Below are 16983 nucleotides of genomic sequence, written 5' to 3' on the forward strand. Positions count from 1 at the left end.
GGCTTCAGTGAGGCCTGCTAGCACCAAAATGGGGGTCGCACGTGCATGGACTGGGGAGGGGGGCTGCGGGGGGGCATTACATTGCGCTTTAGGCACCTGAGGAAAAAAGGTTAGCCATCACTGCCTTATATCATCCTAGTCAAATGGTTGTCCAGTTCAGTTTTGAAAACCTCCAGTGATGGAGTCCCTACATCCCCAGGAGGGAAGTTATTCCATTGATTAATTGTTCTTCCTGACAGGAAATTTCTCCTTACTTCTAAGTTGAATCTCTCTTTAACAAGCTTCCACCCATCACCCTGCTTTCTGGTGCCTTAGAGAATAAGTCAGTCCTCTCCTCTTTGTGACAGCCCCTCAAGAACTAGAAGACAATTATCATGTCACCCCCAATCTTTCTCTTACATAGGCTACACATACCTAGCTCCCTCAATCATTCATCATATGATTTAGCCTCCAGATATTTTATTATGTTTGGTCCTCTTCTCTGCACACTTTCCAGAGTCTCCTCATCTTTTTTTGTATTGTGACCAGAACTGGATGGAGTATTCTAAGTGTGGTTTCACCAGTGCAGCGCAATACACTTCTATCACTTCTCATTGTCTTGATGCTGTCGCTCTGTTGATTCAGCACAGGACTACATTGGCTTTTTTGGTAGCTGTGGCACACTGGTGGCTCATATCTAAGTAGTGGTCCACTAGGACAGCTAGATCCTTTTCACAGTCACTGCTGTTGAGCCAGATACCACCTATTCTATACCTTTGCATTTGGTTTTTCCTTTCTAAGTGCAGGGCCTTACGTTTTTCACCCAATATTCAAGTCTATCAAGATCCTTCTGAATCTTGATTCTAAAGTGTCAGCCGTTCTTCCCAGCTTGGTATCATCTGCTGATGAGTTTCTCTTACGTTTGCCCTAACTGGCAGGGAAAAAATGTTTAAAAAGCTAAAAGAAATAACTGAAAGTGAAAAAAAAAGCTGGCCATACCTACCCACCAAGCCATGCCCACAGAACCAGAGGGTGGGGGGGGGATTAGATTTCACCACTGATTTAAATACTCTACATTTTAAAAGAGGATAACGCTTCTGATAATCAGGTCTAATGCATCTGAACTTGGTAGGTTTTTATCACGCCTCTAGGTTTTATCAAGACGAGAAAAACTGGTTTACTACAGAATGTCACTATTGGGTGACACTTCTGTTAAATTTTTTAAAAAAGCAAAGATCCCGAAGAGTGATTTGGTTCTCATGGTTAGCATGGAAAGCAAGGAGTATGAGTGAGTACAAGTTGTTCCACTGTTTAAAGATCTTGCTATGCTTATGATTCCCACACAATGCACCATAGCGTGGAGAAACACTGATTTAAATACTCTACATTTTAAAAGAGGATAACGCTTCTGATAATCAGGTCTAATGCATCTGAACTTGGTAGGTTTTTATCACGCCTCTAGGTTCTATCAAGATGAGAAAAACTGGTTTACTACAGAATGTCACTATTGGGTGACACTTCTGTTAAATTTTTTAAAAAAGCAAAGATCCCGAAGAGTGATTTGGTTCTCATGGTTAGCATGGAAAGCAAGGAGTATGAGTGAGTACAAGTTGTTCCACTGTTTAAAGATCTTGCTATGCTTATGATTCCCACACAATGCACCATAGCGTGGAGAAACACTGATTTAAATACTCTACATTTTAAAAGAGGATAACGCTTCTGATAATCAGGTCTAATGCATCTGAACTTGGTAGGTTTTTATCACGCCTCTAGGTTCTATCAAGACGAGAAAAACTGGTTTACTACAGAATGTCACTATTGGGTGACACTTCTGTTAAATTTTTAAAAAAAGCAAAGATCCCGAAGAGTGATTTGGTTCTCATGGTTAGCATGGAAAGCAAGGAGTATGAGTGAGTACAAGTTGTTCCACTGTTTAAAGATCTTGCTATGCTTATGATTCCCACACAATGCACCATAGCGTGGAGAAACACAAACAGTTGTTCTGTCCTTAAAATGTTGCCAGCATTGTTGTACGAGAAAGGCACAGAGAGAAATTGACTCCTTTCTTTTATCTGAAGTCGATTCCCCCCAAATACTTTCCTCAGTTTCTGATGTAGCCTGTTTCCCTAGAGCAGATGATGATACAGGGAGTCCTCAACCTACAACAGTACATTTAGTGACCATTCAAAGTTAAAATGGCACTGAAAAACGTGAGTTACAACTGTTTTGCACAGTTGCAAACTTTGCAGCCTCCCCATGATCATGTGATCAAAATTCAGACACTTTGCAACTGGTTCATATTTATGACCGTTACTATGTCCTCAAGTTACGTGATCTCCTTTTTGCGACCTTCTGACAAGAAACGCCAATGGGGAAGCCAGATTCACTTAACAACCGGGCTACCAACTTTTATCAACCCCAGCGGTTCACTTAACAACTGCGGCAAGAAAGGTTGTAAAATGGGGGCAAAGTTCACTTAACAAACATCTCACTTAACCACGTAAATTTTACAACTGTGGTTGTAAGTCGAGGACTACCTGTATTTCTGAACAAATCCTTAGAACAGGAAAAGCTGTGGCAATGGGGTTTGACAGAGTATGGCATTGCAAAAGGAAGAACTGATCCAAGCATCCTGAGTTTTTGGGGATTCTTTGATAGAAAAGAAAGGTTACTTTTGTTGCAGATGGAAGAGCTGCAAAGAGTCAAAAGAATAGCTATTGTTAGCATGAAAAAAGGCAATACCATATTTTTCGGACTATAAGATGCACCTTTTTGTCTCCCCAAAGGGGGTGAAAATGGCTGTGCATCTTATAGACTGAATATTGCCAAAGCCCCGCCCACCCACCGGCCATATTTTGGCCTCTGCACACTCCATTTTCAGGCCTTTTGGAAAAAATGGCCTGGAAAAAGCCTTGAAAACGGCTCAAAAAAGCATCAAAAATGCCCCCTCCCAAAAGCCTCAAAAATGGGTAGGAAAAAGGCTGGAAAATGGCCAAAAAAGGCCTCCCAAAAAGGCTAAAAATGTGGCGTGCAGAGGCCAAAACTCTTTTTGTTTTTCTCTTCTAAATTTAGGCGCATCTTATAGTCAGGTGCGTTTCATCATCCGAAAAATACGGTAATTCAGGGACTGAGAAAAGGATCTGGGCTTTGTTGTAGCTGCTTGGGGGAACCCATAGAGGGGAAAAGAGCTCTATTCCCCCCTCCCCCAAATCTTCTTGATCATTGCATCCTAATTCTGCCCCTGCCTCTTAGAATAGTAGCTGGATACTTTCATGGTCACTGTCTTCTGTGGAGTCCCTTCCTCTTAATCCTGGCATTTGAATGAGAATAACAATCTGGTTTGTTTTCTAGCAATTACTAAAGAAAAAAACATGTAAAAGAAATATATTGTCCTAAGACCACCTCTTCACCATAAAACATGCAAAGTAGACTTAGTAAACCTTTCTTCCTTGAGGTAAATCAATCTTGCAAGGTAGACCCAATTAAATGCTATTAAAAAGGAGAATCAAATGATAGAAAAATATCTTTAGCATTAAGTAGAATAATCTATATTATTCTATTTCATGTAGAATGATATACATTGGAAAAGAGAATTTACAGTGCTCCTCTCATCAAAGAGTTACCAAGTGTAAATGATACAATTACCGCTAGCTCTGCAGAAGTTGGGTTCATATGCAACACAAAAGTAAATTCAGTAAATCGTAGCTATCCAGATTCACACAACAGTCTAGACAGTTTATGGACCAAAAAGGCAGATTCACATAATGTAACTCAGTACGACATATCATGGTCTCCTTTTTCACTATTACTCAATTTTGAACCTTGGTTTTGATCCTGATTTTTGGAGTTTTTGTCACCTTACATTGACACATAAGGTGATTATTGAATCTTGGAAAATATTTTGGAGTAGTATATTTAATTTTTGGAAAAGGAAATATTAAAAAAAGATGAAATATACCTAAGTTGGGAAAATGCTGGGACTAAATACTATTCAGTGTATGAATGTGGTATTTGAATAATTTGTTTCTGCTTTTAGGCGCTTCGTCTGAGTAATACAGCCATGTCAAAAACTACAACTGGTCAGATTGTAAATCTTTTATCAAATGATGTGAATAAATTTGATCAGGTAAGCCATATGGGAGACATACATTTTGAATGATGTAGCTTAAGAGTGATCTTAAGTAGTGGCCCTTTCTTTTTATTCATAGCAAAATAGAACGAAAGTTCTTGGGTTTGCTTGTATGTGTATGCAATGGATAAAACCCTTTTTAAAGACTATATAGAATACTTTGTAGGATGCATCTTATATTGAGGTGAAGTGTGATTTCCAAACAGATGTCTTTTTAGAGTTGATGATTGTGATAAGAAGAATAACATACAGTAATCTCTAATTTTAAAGAGGACTTTGTTCTTTTTCCTCTCTTTCACTTTTTTGGGGTCCTGTCAGAGGTCGTATTCAGCAAGTTCTGGCTAGTTCTGGAGAACCGGTAGTGGAAAATTTGAGTAGTTCGGAGAATCAGTAAATACCATCTCTGGCTGGCCCCGCCCCCATCTATTCTCTGTCTCCCGAGTCCCAGGTGATTGGGAAGGAATGGGGATTTTGCAGTAACCTTCCCCTGGAGTATGGTGGGAATGGAGATTTTACAGTATCCTTCCCTTGCCACACCCACCAAGCCATGCCCACAGAACAGGTAGTAAAATTTTTTTGAATCCCACCACTGGGTGCAATAGAAGGTTTAATTTTATTAATTTTACTTTTATTCATTTATATCCCACCTTTATTATTTTCACAAATAACTCAAGGTGGCAAACATATCCAACACACCTTGCTTTATTTATTTTTTCCACAACAACCCTGTGAAGTGGGTTGGGCCAAGTGAGAGTGACTGGCCCAAGGTCACTCAGCTGGCTTTCAAGTCGCATTAAAAGGGGACTGGAATTTGTGGTCTCCCACTTTCTAGGCTGGTGGCTTAACCTATAGACTAAACTGGCTCGTGTTGGCTTTTAAAAACTGCCAAAGGTATCTATAAATTCATTCAGGGATAGTACAATGGCAGAACAATAAAGCTCCTTCAAATACAATGGCAGAACAATAAATCTCCTTCAAACTCCTTGTGAGTTAAGAGATTGACTCGTCTATGTAAGATTTCTAAACAATATTAGAAAGCTGATTTACCATACCCTTCTTTTGGTGTAGTTTTTAAGCATCCTAGTGTTGGCTATAGTTCTGATACGAATGAAGGCAAATATGTATGTCCCAAGATAATGATGTGAGATTGAATCTGGGTCAGTCACCAGAACCAGAGATTTGCTGGAGCCCATCTTCAGGGAATTTGTCTCTACTAAAATATGTACTTTGGATTGTTCTGTGAGTTGTGTTTAGGAAGACACCACATAAACAAACTCACAGAACAGCCCAAAGCACGTATTACAGTAGAGAGAAATTCCCTTGAAATTGAACTCCAGCATGAGTCTAAAATCTTAGAAGAGTAAATCTCTAATCCCGGTGATTGACCCATATAGCAATAGCAATAGCAGTTAGACTTATATACCGCTTCATAGGGCTTTCAGCCCTCTCTAAGCGGTTTACAGAGTCAGCATATTGCCCCCAACAATCCGGGTCCTCATTTTACCCACCTCGGAAGGATGGAAGGCTGAGTCAACCTTGAGCCGGTGAGATTTGAACAGCCGAACTGCAGAACTGCAGTCAGCTGAAGTAGCCTGCAGTGCTGCACTCTAACCACTGCGCCACCTCAGCTCTCTTGAATTTGACCCAAATTCAATCTTGCATAGTTCTGATATTTTGTGGTAGCCAAGAAAGTGTGAACCAGGTGTGACTATGCTTAGTTTTTTTTTAAGATCATTCAAGGTCAGCTAAGTGCAAAGTTCATTATTTTACCTTGGGCAGGTCACTTGGATTAGCCCTGCCTGTAGATGATTTCATATAGGTTAAAAGTAAGTATGCTGGTTTCACGAGATATGGGTTAGAACGCTCACAAACCAGACAGCATTAAACTTGTGTCATGTGAAGGTTTTCTTAAATGTCCTGGAGAAATTTTACAGTAAAACTTGGACACTAAAGATATAGGAGTGTTTTGGCTCATGAAGCCTCAGATGTGGAGATGATCAGAGATGATAAATGTCAGGGTAAAAAGAAGCTGCCGTATTTTTTGGACTATAAGACGCACCTTTTCCCTCAAAAAAGAGGGTGAAAATGTGGGTGCATCTTATACACTGAATACAGCATTTTTTGCCTCCCGAAACCCCACCCCTTCACCAAAATGGCCGTGCATAGCCTTTCGGAGGCTTCCAGAGTGCTCCTGGGGGCTAGGGAGGGCAGAAATGAGCAAAAAACGGGCCATTTTTTTGCTCGTGTTTGCCCCCTCAGCCCCCAGGAGCACTCTATAAGCCTCATAAAGGCTATGCATGCCCTTTTTTTGACAAAAATGGGCCTGTTTTAGTAAAAAAGGGCTGTTTTGGGGAGGTCTGCAGAGTGCAAAACTTTTTTTTTAAATTTGCCTCTTCAAAATTTTGGTGTGTCTTATACTCCAGTGCGTCTTATACTCCAAAAATATGGTATATCTCAGATGGTGCAAGCAGTTGCTGAGGCCTTGAGATCCCATATTAGTAAGGAGCAATTCCAGCGCATCTCAAGTAACATGCAGAATTCCCAAAGTATTTAGGGAAAACAACAACTTTTTAAACATATAACCTAACATGTCCAGACATAGATTGTTTGTGGGTCCCACAAGACTTTCCTCCAGGCACACAAGAAATGTGTGGACTAAACTGATAGCTATCATGATTTTTTTTTTTTACTTTCAGTTCATTTTGTGAGTCATGTGAATTTCTTTTTTGCCTAGGTGACTATTTTCTTGCATTTCTTATGGGCTGGACCCATTCAGGCAATAGCTGTGACTGTCCTTCTGTGGCTTGAGATTGGCCCGTCCTGCCTTGCAGGAATGGTGGTGCTGTTTATTCTTCTTCCCTTTCAAACCTGCATTGGCAGGCTCTTCTCAGCTCTAAGGTAAGAGTGATTGGGGTCCTGTCCCTTCACAGTGATAAAAAAAAACTCTTGCCACTCAGCATGGTTAGTTCTTCTAGTCTGTGTTTTTTTTAAAGGTTATATACTTTGAAACTAAAGATTCAAACATGAGTGTCTGCTAAATCTGGCACTGGTGGAACAGAGATTTTCTTTAAATTTCATCTTTATTATACATTCAAAGATATACACAAGACCCAACTTATGTTTTTCTTCACAAGGCAAACTATAAAGTAGAATTTTTAAAAAGTTACAGAAGGTGTGAAAAGGAGCATAGAAAGGGGCAGAATTCATGACTTGTTTTGATTACATTTATTAATTAGTTGTAGGATCCAATCTGGGTTGGTCACTGGGACCAGAGGTTTTGTCTTCCAAGCTTTTGGACTCGTGCTAGAGTCCATCTTCAGGGAACTTCTCTCTAGAAGAGTGTATGCTATTCCGGAATGGTATTTATATAGTACCTGTTGTATGTGGCTTTTTAGATGTTGATTGGGGTGTGTTGATGGCTGGCTTTCAAGACGCATGTCGGGGGCGCCTGTGGTAGCCCGAGCACTCGGCCAGAGAAAACAGACTCCCGAGCTCCGTTTTTGCTGGCAGAGTGTGGTAGGAGGTTGCCGCAGCTGAAAACAGAGCTCAGGAGTCTGTTTTTGGTGGCAGAGCAGTCGGGCTACCACAGGAGCCCCCGACATGAGTGACAGCAAGCTGTCCATGCCCCCCGGCTCCCCTGAGGTCAAACACAACCCTGATGTGGCCCTCAATGAAATCGAGTTTTGACACCCCTGCTCTAAACTAACCTCTAAAGATACCACCATATTTTTTGGAGTATAAGACACACCAGAGTATAAGACACACTATGGTTTTGAAGAGGCAAATTTCAAAAAAAAAAGTTTTGCACTCTGCAAACCTCCCAAAAGCGGCCTGTTGTTTGCGAAAATGGAACCATTTTTTTTTTCAAAAAAAGGGCATGAATAGCCTTTAGGAGGCTTGTAGAGTATTCCTGGGGGGGGGGGGGGAGGGAATGAACAAAGAATGGCCCATTTTTTGTTAAAAAAGGGCATTAGGAAGCTTATAGTATGTTCCTGGGGGCGGGGGGGGGGGAGAAGTGAGTAAAAAGTGGTCCGTTTTTTTGCTCATTTCTGCCCTCCCCAGCCCCCAGGAGCTCTATGAAAGCCTCCTCCAAGCTATGCACAGCCATTTTGGCGAAGGGGCAGGGTTTCAGGAGACAAAAAAATGCTGTATTCAGTGTATAATACATACCCAGATTTTCACCCTCTTTTTTGAGGGAAAAAGGTGCATCTTATACTCAGAATAATATGGTATATGTTTAATGCTCAGCCAGACTCCTGGAAAAATGGTAGATATGGTGAGATGTAGAACCTCGGACATGAAGAAGAAAATCTAGAAATGAGAGGAACACAGAACACAGAGAAGACAGGGATAATATAAGTAGTCCTGTATTAGAATGATAACAATTCATTCTGTGATCATTCAAAGTTGCAAAGGCCCCGGAAAAAGGGACTTCTGTCCGTTTTTCATACAACTGTTGTCGTTTCTCTATGGTCATATGATCAAAATTTCAGTGCTTGGCAACTGGCATGTATTTATGACGGTTGGAAGATCATGTGATCACCTTTTGTGACTTTCTGACAAGCAAAATCAACTTGGAAACCAGATTGACAGCCATGTCCCTAACTTAACAACGGCAGTGCTTCATTTAACAACTGTGGCAAGAAAGGTTGTAAAACATGGCAAAAGTCACTCAACAATTGCCTCACTTAGCAAAAGAAATTTTGTGCTCAATTGTGGCGGTAAGTCAAGGATTGCCTGAATTTGAACTGAAGGTGGAAAATATTTCTCAGTTTTTTTCCCCTACAAAATAGGTTCTTGGGTCTTTCTGAGCTACTTTATACTTGTAATTGTAGATAATATACAATTATATTCCATAATCGCAAATTTTCAGATTAGAAATGTAGACCTGGGTCTAGCAGTTACTTCTGTAAGTATTTCAAGGTTGAGGTTTGTGTTACTGAGGTCAGCTAAGCTTTGGAATGTTTCAGTTCTATAGCAAAACAGCAAGGATGTTTTGAGAAAGTGGAGACTTCATGTTTTTAAAGATAACAGATTCTACGGTGCCCTGGTTGAATCTCCATCCTTTTAGGGCATGTTCTTTATGATAGTTAATTTTCCATTTCATTTAGTTATGCAATTTTAAGATGTATAACATGTTTTCATTTCAGTAGTTTCAAACTGTTAGGACAGTGTTTCTCAACCTTGGCAACTTAAAGTCGCCAAGGTTGAGAAACACTGTGTTAGGATTATTACTGCATGAAATAATTTTATTAATATTTACAGCATTTTGCCAAATTGTTCAGGATACTATGCTGTCTTATGGATGTTATCCGGCACAATCCTTGCATTTTAAGCTGGAAAATAAGACTTTTCACCTTTGCACTCTTTATCATTTGTAGTAATCTCCTTTATTGGTAATCATAGTAAATATAACAAGAAAGCAAACAAGGCAATCAATATATCTACATTTACGTTTTTGGCTAGATGACTGCATAAAAATATTTGGTATTAAGCCTGAGATCTGGCAAATATTCATGAATAGAATTCCAGCACTGTGAAATATTAAACTTGGTCTTCTGTTTATCTATCAAAGGACATTTCTCAATAATCCATGACCTTCCGCACTGCAGCTAATTGATTGCTTTGTTGTTAGTCATCAAAAGACAAAACATAGAATCGTAGAACTATGGGGCTAGAATGGACCTTGGAGCCTAACCCTCTGTCCAAGGCAGGAATCCTTATACCATCCTGGACAAATGGATGTCCAATCTTTAGAGCAGAGTTCATAAGTTTGGACTCTGCTCTAACAGCATCCTTGAAAGTATATCTACTTTTAACTCCATCTATGGACTTATCTATTATCTTACCCTTATGAGCCACGGTGGCGCAGTGGTTAGAGTGCAGTACTGCAAGCTACTTCTTCTGCTGCTGCCTGCAATTTGGCAGTTCAAATCTCACCAAGCTCAAGGTTGACTCAGCCTTCCGTCCTTCCAAGGTGGGTAAAATGAGGACTCAAATTTGTTGGGGTCAATATGCTGACTCTGTAAACTGCTTAGAGAGGGCTGTAAAGCACTGCAAAGCACTATATAAGTGCTATTGCTATTGCTATTTGTTCTGTCCCAAGCCTCTACAATATATACAGACACAGACTTGGCTAACTGCCACAACTAAGGAGGGAGATAAGCAACCCTTGGCCGGGAACTCAGAAAGCTGTCTCTATGAAACAAGGCTTGAACTCTCCCAATATTTCTCTATGGCTGGATCAGTAAATTGTTGTTTCCTGCAAAATTCCCCTCCCATTGTCCCACCTATAAGCACTCCAGGTGGGGCCAATCAATAGCCACCTGTTCCTATTTCCTTCTGTGACTCTTTTTCCAAAGCTGCTCCCTCCTCCTCGGAGCCCTATAGACACGTATGTCAGGGACAGTCTCCCTCTGTTCTTCCTCACTGCTCCCTGACTCAGATGCCACCTGGTGGCCAACAGGCCACTCTAGTCCCTGCTCTGACTCCGAACACCCCCCAAAGTCTTCCTCAGCCTCCAGGGCAGTCCCATAGTGTTCATCGCTGTCAGATTCCACCAACAGCTCAGCTGGCTGCTGTTGGGCCACAACATTATCAATCGGTTAATATACAAATTCCATAAATTCCAAATTATGTCTTATTCCATTAATCGTTTCTGGTTGTTATTGTAGTTTGTTACCTGACTGTAATTCCTTGTTGCTATTATTAGTCTCTCATTAACTTTAAGGAGGATAGATGGTTAACAAGTACCGTATTTTTCGGAGTATAAGACACAGCCTTTTCCCTCAAAAAAGAGGGTGAAAATCTGGATGCATCTTATACATTGAATATAGCATTTTTTGCCTCCTGAAATCCCACCCCCTTCACCAAAATGGCTGTGCATAGCTTATAGGAGGCTTTCAGAGAGCTCCTGGGGACTGGGAAGGGCAGAAATGAGGCCAGTTTTTGCAAAAAATGTGTCATTTTTGCTCATTTTTGTCCCCACCCTCCAGAGCACTCTACAAGCCTCCTAAAAGCAATTCATGCCCCCACCTTTTTAAAAAAGGGCCTGTTTTCATGAAAAACAGGCCGTTTTTAGGAGGTCTGCGGAGTGCAAAACCTTTTTTTAATTTGCCTCTTCAAAATCTTGGTGCGTCTTATACTCCGAAAAATATGGTGGTCATCTTTGTCCATTGGTTGCTCACTTTCTCAGCTTTACTCCTGAGAATAGGCAAGAAGCAATAGATTCTCTTAGCTGTGTCTATTTCTATACCTATACACCTTCTACTAATGTATACTCCCATAGATGTCTATGGGATTATTATATAAGGATTGGTCAGTCCCAATTCTTGCTTATGTATATCTTCAGTTCTTCAAAGCAGTATGTCTATTAATGTTACGTGAAAGAATTCATTAGACTTAGATATGTTTTTTTTTCCATAAGCACAAGGGTGGGATTCAGCCGGTTCGGACTGGTTCGGGCAAATCGGATGCTAATTTTGCATCTGGTTTGCTGAACCGGTAGTTGGAAGAGCCAAGGTGGCGCAGTGGTTAAATGCAGCACTGCAGGCTACTGCTAGATCAGCAGGTCAGCGTTTCAAATCTCACCGGCTCAGGGTTGACTCAGCCTTCCATCCTTCCGAGGTGGGTAAAATGAGGACCCAGATTGTTGGGGGCAATATGCTGACTCTCTGTAAACCGCTTAGAGAGGCCTGAAAGGCCTATGAAGCGGTATATAAGTCTACTGCTATTGCTATTGCTATTGCTATTGCTATTGGAAGGGATGGCTGGCCCTTCCTCACCCACTCCTTCCCTCCCTGGAGTCTTCACGCATTCATCAAGGCAGGTAAGTGCAGGGCCCACACAAGTCTCTGGGAGGGTGAGAAAAAGGTGTCCAGGAAGTTCCGGAAGTCCGGAAATGGGCCTGCTTCCAGCCTCTGGAGAGCCTCCAGAGCCCGGGAGAGCCCGTTTTTGCCTTCTCATAGGCTTGAGGAAAGCCTCCAGAGCTTGGGGAAGGCAAAAAACAGGCCTCCCGGAAGTTCTGGGAATTCAGCAATGGGCTTGTTTCCGGCCTCTGTAGCCCATGGGAGACCGTTTTCAACCTCCCGGAGGCTCGAAAAAAGCCTCCAGAGCCTGGGGAGGGCAAATCGCGCCCCCTGCTGTGGTGCAGGAGGCAAGGTAGGCCACACTCCCATGGCCACACCTACTCAGCAAACAGGCAGAGAACTGGTTGCTAAACATTTTCAATCCCACCCCTGCATAAGCATCTTAAGTTCATTCACACACGGGTTTTCAGTTTTGTTCACTACATCTTTATTATCTGATTGCGCATTCCTTGACTTTTATTTGGGGGTGGGTAGGGAGAATGCTTTTTCATTGTTGAATGTAGCACAGACATTCTCACATTAGATAAAAGAAAATGTCTGAACAATAGCCTTTATGAATTTAGAATTAGAGGTGTGTGTGTGTTTTTAAAGTCTATAGCTTCCTGTTTCTATTTCAGGAGCAGGACTGCAGCTTTTACAGATGCAAGGATCAGGACTATGAATGAGGTTATAACTGGAATGCGGATCATAAAGATGTATGCCTGGGAAAAGTCATTTGCTGAACTTGTGAGCAACATGAGAAGGTGATTTTATACCTCGCAGAAATTCTATACCTATGTTGTTTTTTTAACTGATTTTAAACTAGAGGCTGGTTTTTTGCATTGCAGGATTTTTTGAATCACCACAAAAGAATCTGAGAATGTTATGGGGGTAAAGAAAACCTGTTTTCCCCTTGTTCATACAGCATCTCTTCCTGTAATAAGTAAGGCTTATAATTTAGCATAGCAATGAACTGAAATATATCACAATTTTTCAAAATCTAAAACATTAAATCAAATGCTATGTTGCTTCCATGTCTACTTCCCTGAAAATTTAAAAATACATATTAAAAATTATGTTTTTTTCTTAGATTCCCATCTTGCCTTTGCCATAGGACAGGAATTCCTAGACTTTTGCATGTCTGATATGTTAGAAACCACGGGTCTCCTCATCCAAGTGCGCATTAAATTCATGCAGTTTTCTGGTTGAGAAAAATATATATACATTGGACAGTAATCTTACCAGCTGTTTGCTTATAATCTGCCAATCAGTTTATCCAACCCTGATCTTTCTGCACATACCTGTAGATTTTTCCACCACATAGCTGCAGTTTGGTCTAGTGGTTAAGGCAATAGGCTAAAAATCGGGTAAGGCAGAATTCCACTCCTGCCTTAGGCATGAAATCTAGCTAGGTGATTTTGGGGCAGTGACTGGGTCTCAGCCCTACGCATCTCACTGGAGTGTTGTTGTGGTAGTCCTCAACTTACAACAGTTCATTTAGTGACCATTTGAACAGTGGTGAAATTCCAAATTTTTTATTACTGGTTCTGTGGGCGTGGCTTGGGAGCATGGCAGGGGAAGGATACTGCAACATCTCCATTCCCACTCCATTCCAGGGGAAGGATATTGCAAAATCCCCATTCCCTCCCTACTCCTGTGGGAAGGATATTGCAAAATCCCCAGTCCCTCCCCACTCCCGGGGAAAGGATACTGCAAAATCCCCATTCCCACTCCACTCCTGGGGGAAGAAGGATACTGCAAAATCCCCATTCCCACTCCACTCCTGGGGGAAGGATACTGCAAAATCCCCATTCCCACTCCACTCCTGGGGGAAGGATACTGCAAAATCCCCATTCCCACTCCATTCCTGGGGGAAGGATACTGCAAAATCCCCATTCCCTCCCTACTCCTGTGGGAAGGATATTGCAAAATCCCCATTCCCTCCCCACTCCTGTGGGAAGGATACTGCAAAATCCCCATTCCCACTCCATTCCTGGGGGAAGGATACTGCAAAATCCCCATTCCCTCCCCACTCCTGGGGGAAGGATACTGCAAAATCCCCATTCCCACTCCATTCCTGGGGGAAGGATACTGCAAAATCCCCATTCCCACTCCACTCCTGGGGGAAGGATACAGCTGCTTGGGGAAGGTCGTGCAGGCACCACACACTGTGCACGTGTGCACAATTGGCCCGGTTGCTTCAAAAACAGGTAAGGAATGCGGGTGGGCAGTTGGGCCAAACGAGCCACCGTACTGGTACTGTTGCTGCTGCTCCAGGCTAATACTGCTACGGCCATACTGGGCTGTTCTGCCTGGAACCCATCACTGCATGTAGGGCTTTAAAAGTGATAACAGGCACCTTGAATAGCAGCAATAGAATGCACTGAAGTAATCCAAACAGGATGTTGCTGTGCTTCTATAGCTGAGATGGAGTTGAACCTGGCTGCTTAAGGCATTGTAGAGTCGATAATGTGGTATATACGCAGTGGTGGGATTCAAATAATTTAACAACCGATTCTCTGCCCTAATGACCAGGTGGGTAGGCTGGGCTCGGTGCTCATGTGACTGGGTGGGCGTGGACAACTCAGCGTTACTCACGTCGATGGGCGCTTTGCCTTAGCTGTTACAATGTAATAAGGGTTAACTGGAGAGGCAGTTTCTGTAAGCAGGACAATAAAGATTAGGCTAGAAACAACACCAGAATGTTTCCTTCCTGCCTTCCTTACAGGATTAGCCCTGTACAGTGGAAAAAGCTCAAAATGAGATTTCTTCCAACAACTGGTTCTCCAAACTGCTTAGAAAATTAACAACCGGTTCTCCCGAACACATGCAAACTGGTTGAATCCCACCACTGCTACTATTGTTTTGATAGTTTATTGCTAATGCTGAATTGATTTTCTTTAATATTGTGGGCTTTATTGTTATTTAAACATTTTAGATGTGCTTGGTTGAAGTGGCTTAAAAATACATACATACATAATGTGTTTTATCAAAATTATTAAAATTTCAATTTCAGAAAGGAGATTTCGGTGGTTCTTAAGAGTTCTTACCTTCGGGGAATGAATTTAGCATCCTTCTTCATTGCCAGCAAAATCACAGTGTTTATGACATTCATGACCTATGTGTTGCTGGGCAATCGGATTTCAGCGAGCCGGGTGTTTGTCGCTGTCTCTCTGTATGGTGCAGTGAGGCTGACAGTCACTCTATTCTTCCCAGCGGCCATTGAGAAAGTATCTGAAACGTTGGTCAGCATTAGACGAATCAAGGTATTATCCAAAGGGGACATTCAGTGGAATTTAGTTGCAGCATTAGAAATAATTAACAAGTTGCTAGCTCATGCTTTTCCTTTCAGGCAGCCCCTGTGTCTTTTATAGCTAGAGAAAGAGAATGCATAAATATTTGCCTTATGTAATTCCCTTAGGGTAATTCTTAATTGTTGCGGATGATTAACTGCTTATACGTAGGCTGAATTTATGGTGCTTTTTATTGACTAAGGATGTTCAACTGAATGAACATGAATGATTTTCAAGGTAATGGGAATGATTGTGGATTAGAGACAAGAATAGTGGTACAGTTTTATCAGATAATTTGAAATACATGGAAAATACAGAAAAAAACCCTACAGAATAATATAGAATAAAAAATACAGAATAATAGTGCAATACTTTTTTAGTGAACCTTGATCAATAACAGCAAATAGATTCCCTTGCCAGGATCTCTCTCACTCCCATTATTTGGCTATGTAATGGAATTTAGGAACAATTCCATTAAATATCTTGACCAAGACATTGTACTGTGTTTCCCTGAAAATAAGACAGGGTCTTATTTTCTTTTGACCCCCGAAATAAACACTTGGCCTTATTTTCGGGGAGGTCTTATTATTTTTGAGGTGCAGGAGGCGGCAAGCGTGGTCACCTCATGGCTGCTGCTGTGTTACAATATTTTCAAGGAGGGATTATTTTCAGGGGAGGGATTATTTTAGCTCATGCACTCAAAAGCCCAATTGGGCTTATTATCTGGGGAGGTCTTACTTTTGGGGAAACAGGGTAGTAACCTGCTAAATAATAATGATAGACTTTGTTCAACCCATGAACTGCACATTTAGCACCTCTGCAAAATTAACAAAAGAACCAGATCTTTGACAAAGGAGGTTGGAAAATGAATGCCAGGGCTACCAGAGGAAGAAAAGGTTTTGTTTTTGAGAATTTCATTGTATCAGGCATTATGAGACCATTATAATACTCTGAACCTTAATGGCTTAGTAGTATAGTCTTTATTGTCATTATACAAAATAAATACAACAAAATTGGTTAGAATAGAGTAGAACTTAGAATAGAAGTTATAGAATAACAGAATTGAAAGGTGCCTTGGAGGTCTTCCAGTCCCACCCCTTGCTTGAATTGGAGACCCTATATCATTCTAGATAAATGTCTGTCCAATGTCCTCCAGTGATGGAGCACCCATAACTTCTGGTGGCAAGTCTTTTCATTGAGTAATTGATTTCACTGTCAGGAAGTTCTAGGTTGGATCTCTCTTCAACAATTTTCCACCCATTACTTCTTTCCTGATAGTGAGAACAATTAACCAGTGGGAGGGGTTACCTTCAGAAGTTGTGGATGCTCCATCAATTTAGGTTTTAAGAAGAGCCATTTATCCAGAATGGTACTATGGGGTCTCCAGCTTGTGCAGGGGATTGGATTAGAAGACCTTCAAAATCCAACTCTGTTATTTTGTTATATATTATAGTACAGTTCTTTAAATCTTCTTTTTTTGGTATGCCCAGTTGAGGGTGGGATATAGTAGGTAGGATTCAGTGCCTATCTTTGCGGAAGGCTGTGTGAGGCGAAATCAGAACTGCTACTTAGATATGTGAAGTCACAGAATAAAGTTAGAAAACCACCTTTTGTTCCTGTTGATAATCAGATTTTCATTTTCTATACAAGAAATATTGTAAATTATAAACTAAACTATTAGTTCTCCATTGTAAATTAGTAATCAAATTATAAATCTAGATCAGTGTGTATTTAT

General features: G+C 41.2%; 1 protein-coding gene across 1 annotated transcript in view; it reads left to right on the top strand.

Annotated features, from left to right (window-relative positions):
• The window catches only part of ABCC4 (ATP binding cassette subfamily C member 4), a 210967-nt gene that overhangs the window by 41080 nt on the left and 152904 nt on the right, over positions 1-16983 (top strand). The window contains exons 5-8 of the mRNA XM_032227044.1: positions 4016-4105; positions 6843-7006; positions 12594-12719; positions 14972-15221. Coding sequence (XP_032082935.1) covers positions 4016-4105; positions 6843-7006; positions 12594-12719; positions 14972-15221 — 630 coding nt within the window. The remainder of the gene's footprint in view (positions 1-4015; positions 4106-6842; positions 7007-12593; positions 12720-14971; positions 15222-16983) is intronic.

Source organism: Thamnophis elegans, chromosome 11 (genome assembly GCF_009769535.1).
Source record: "Thamnophis elegans isolate rThaEle1 chromosome 11, rThaEle1.pri, whole genome shotgun sequence".
Classification (NCBI taxonomy): domain Eukaryota; kingdom Metazoa; phylum Chordata; class Lepidosauria; order Squamata; family Colubridae; genus Thamnophis; species Thamnophis elegans.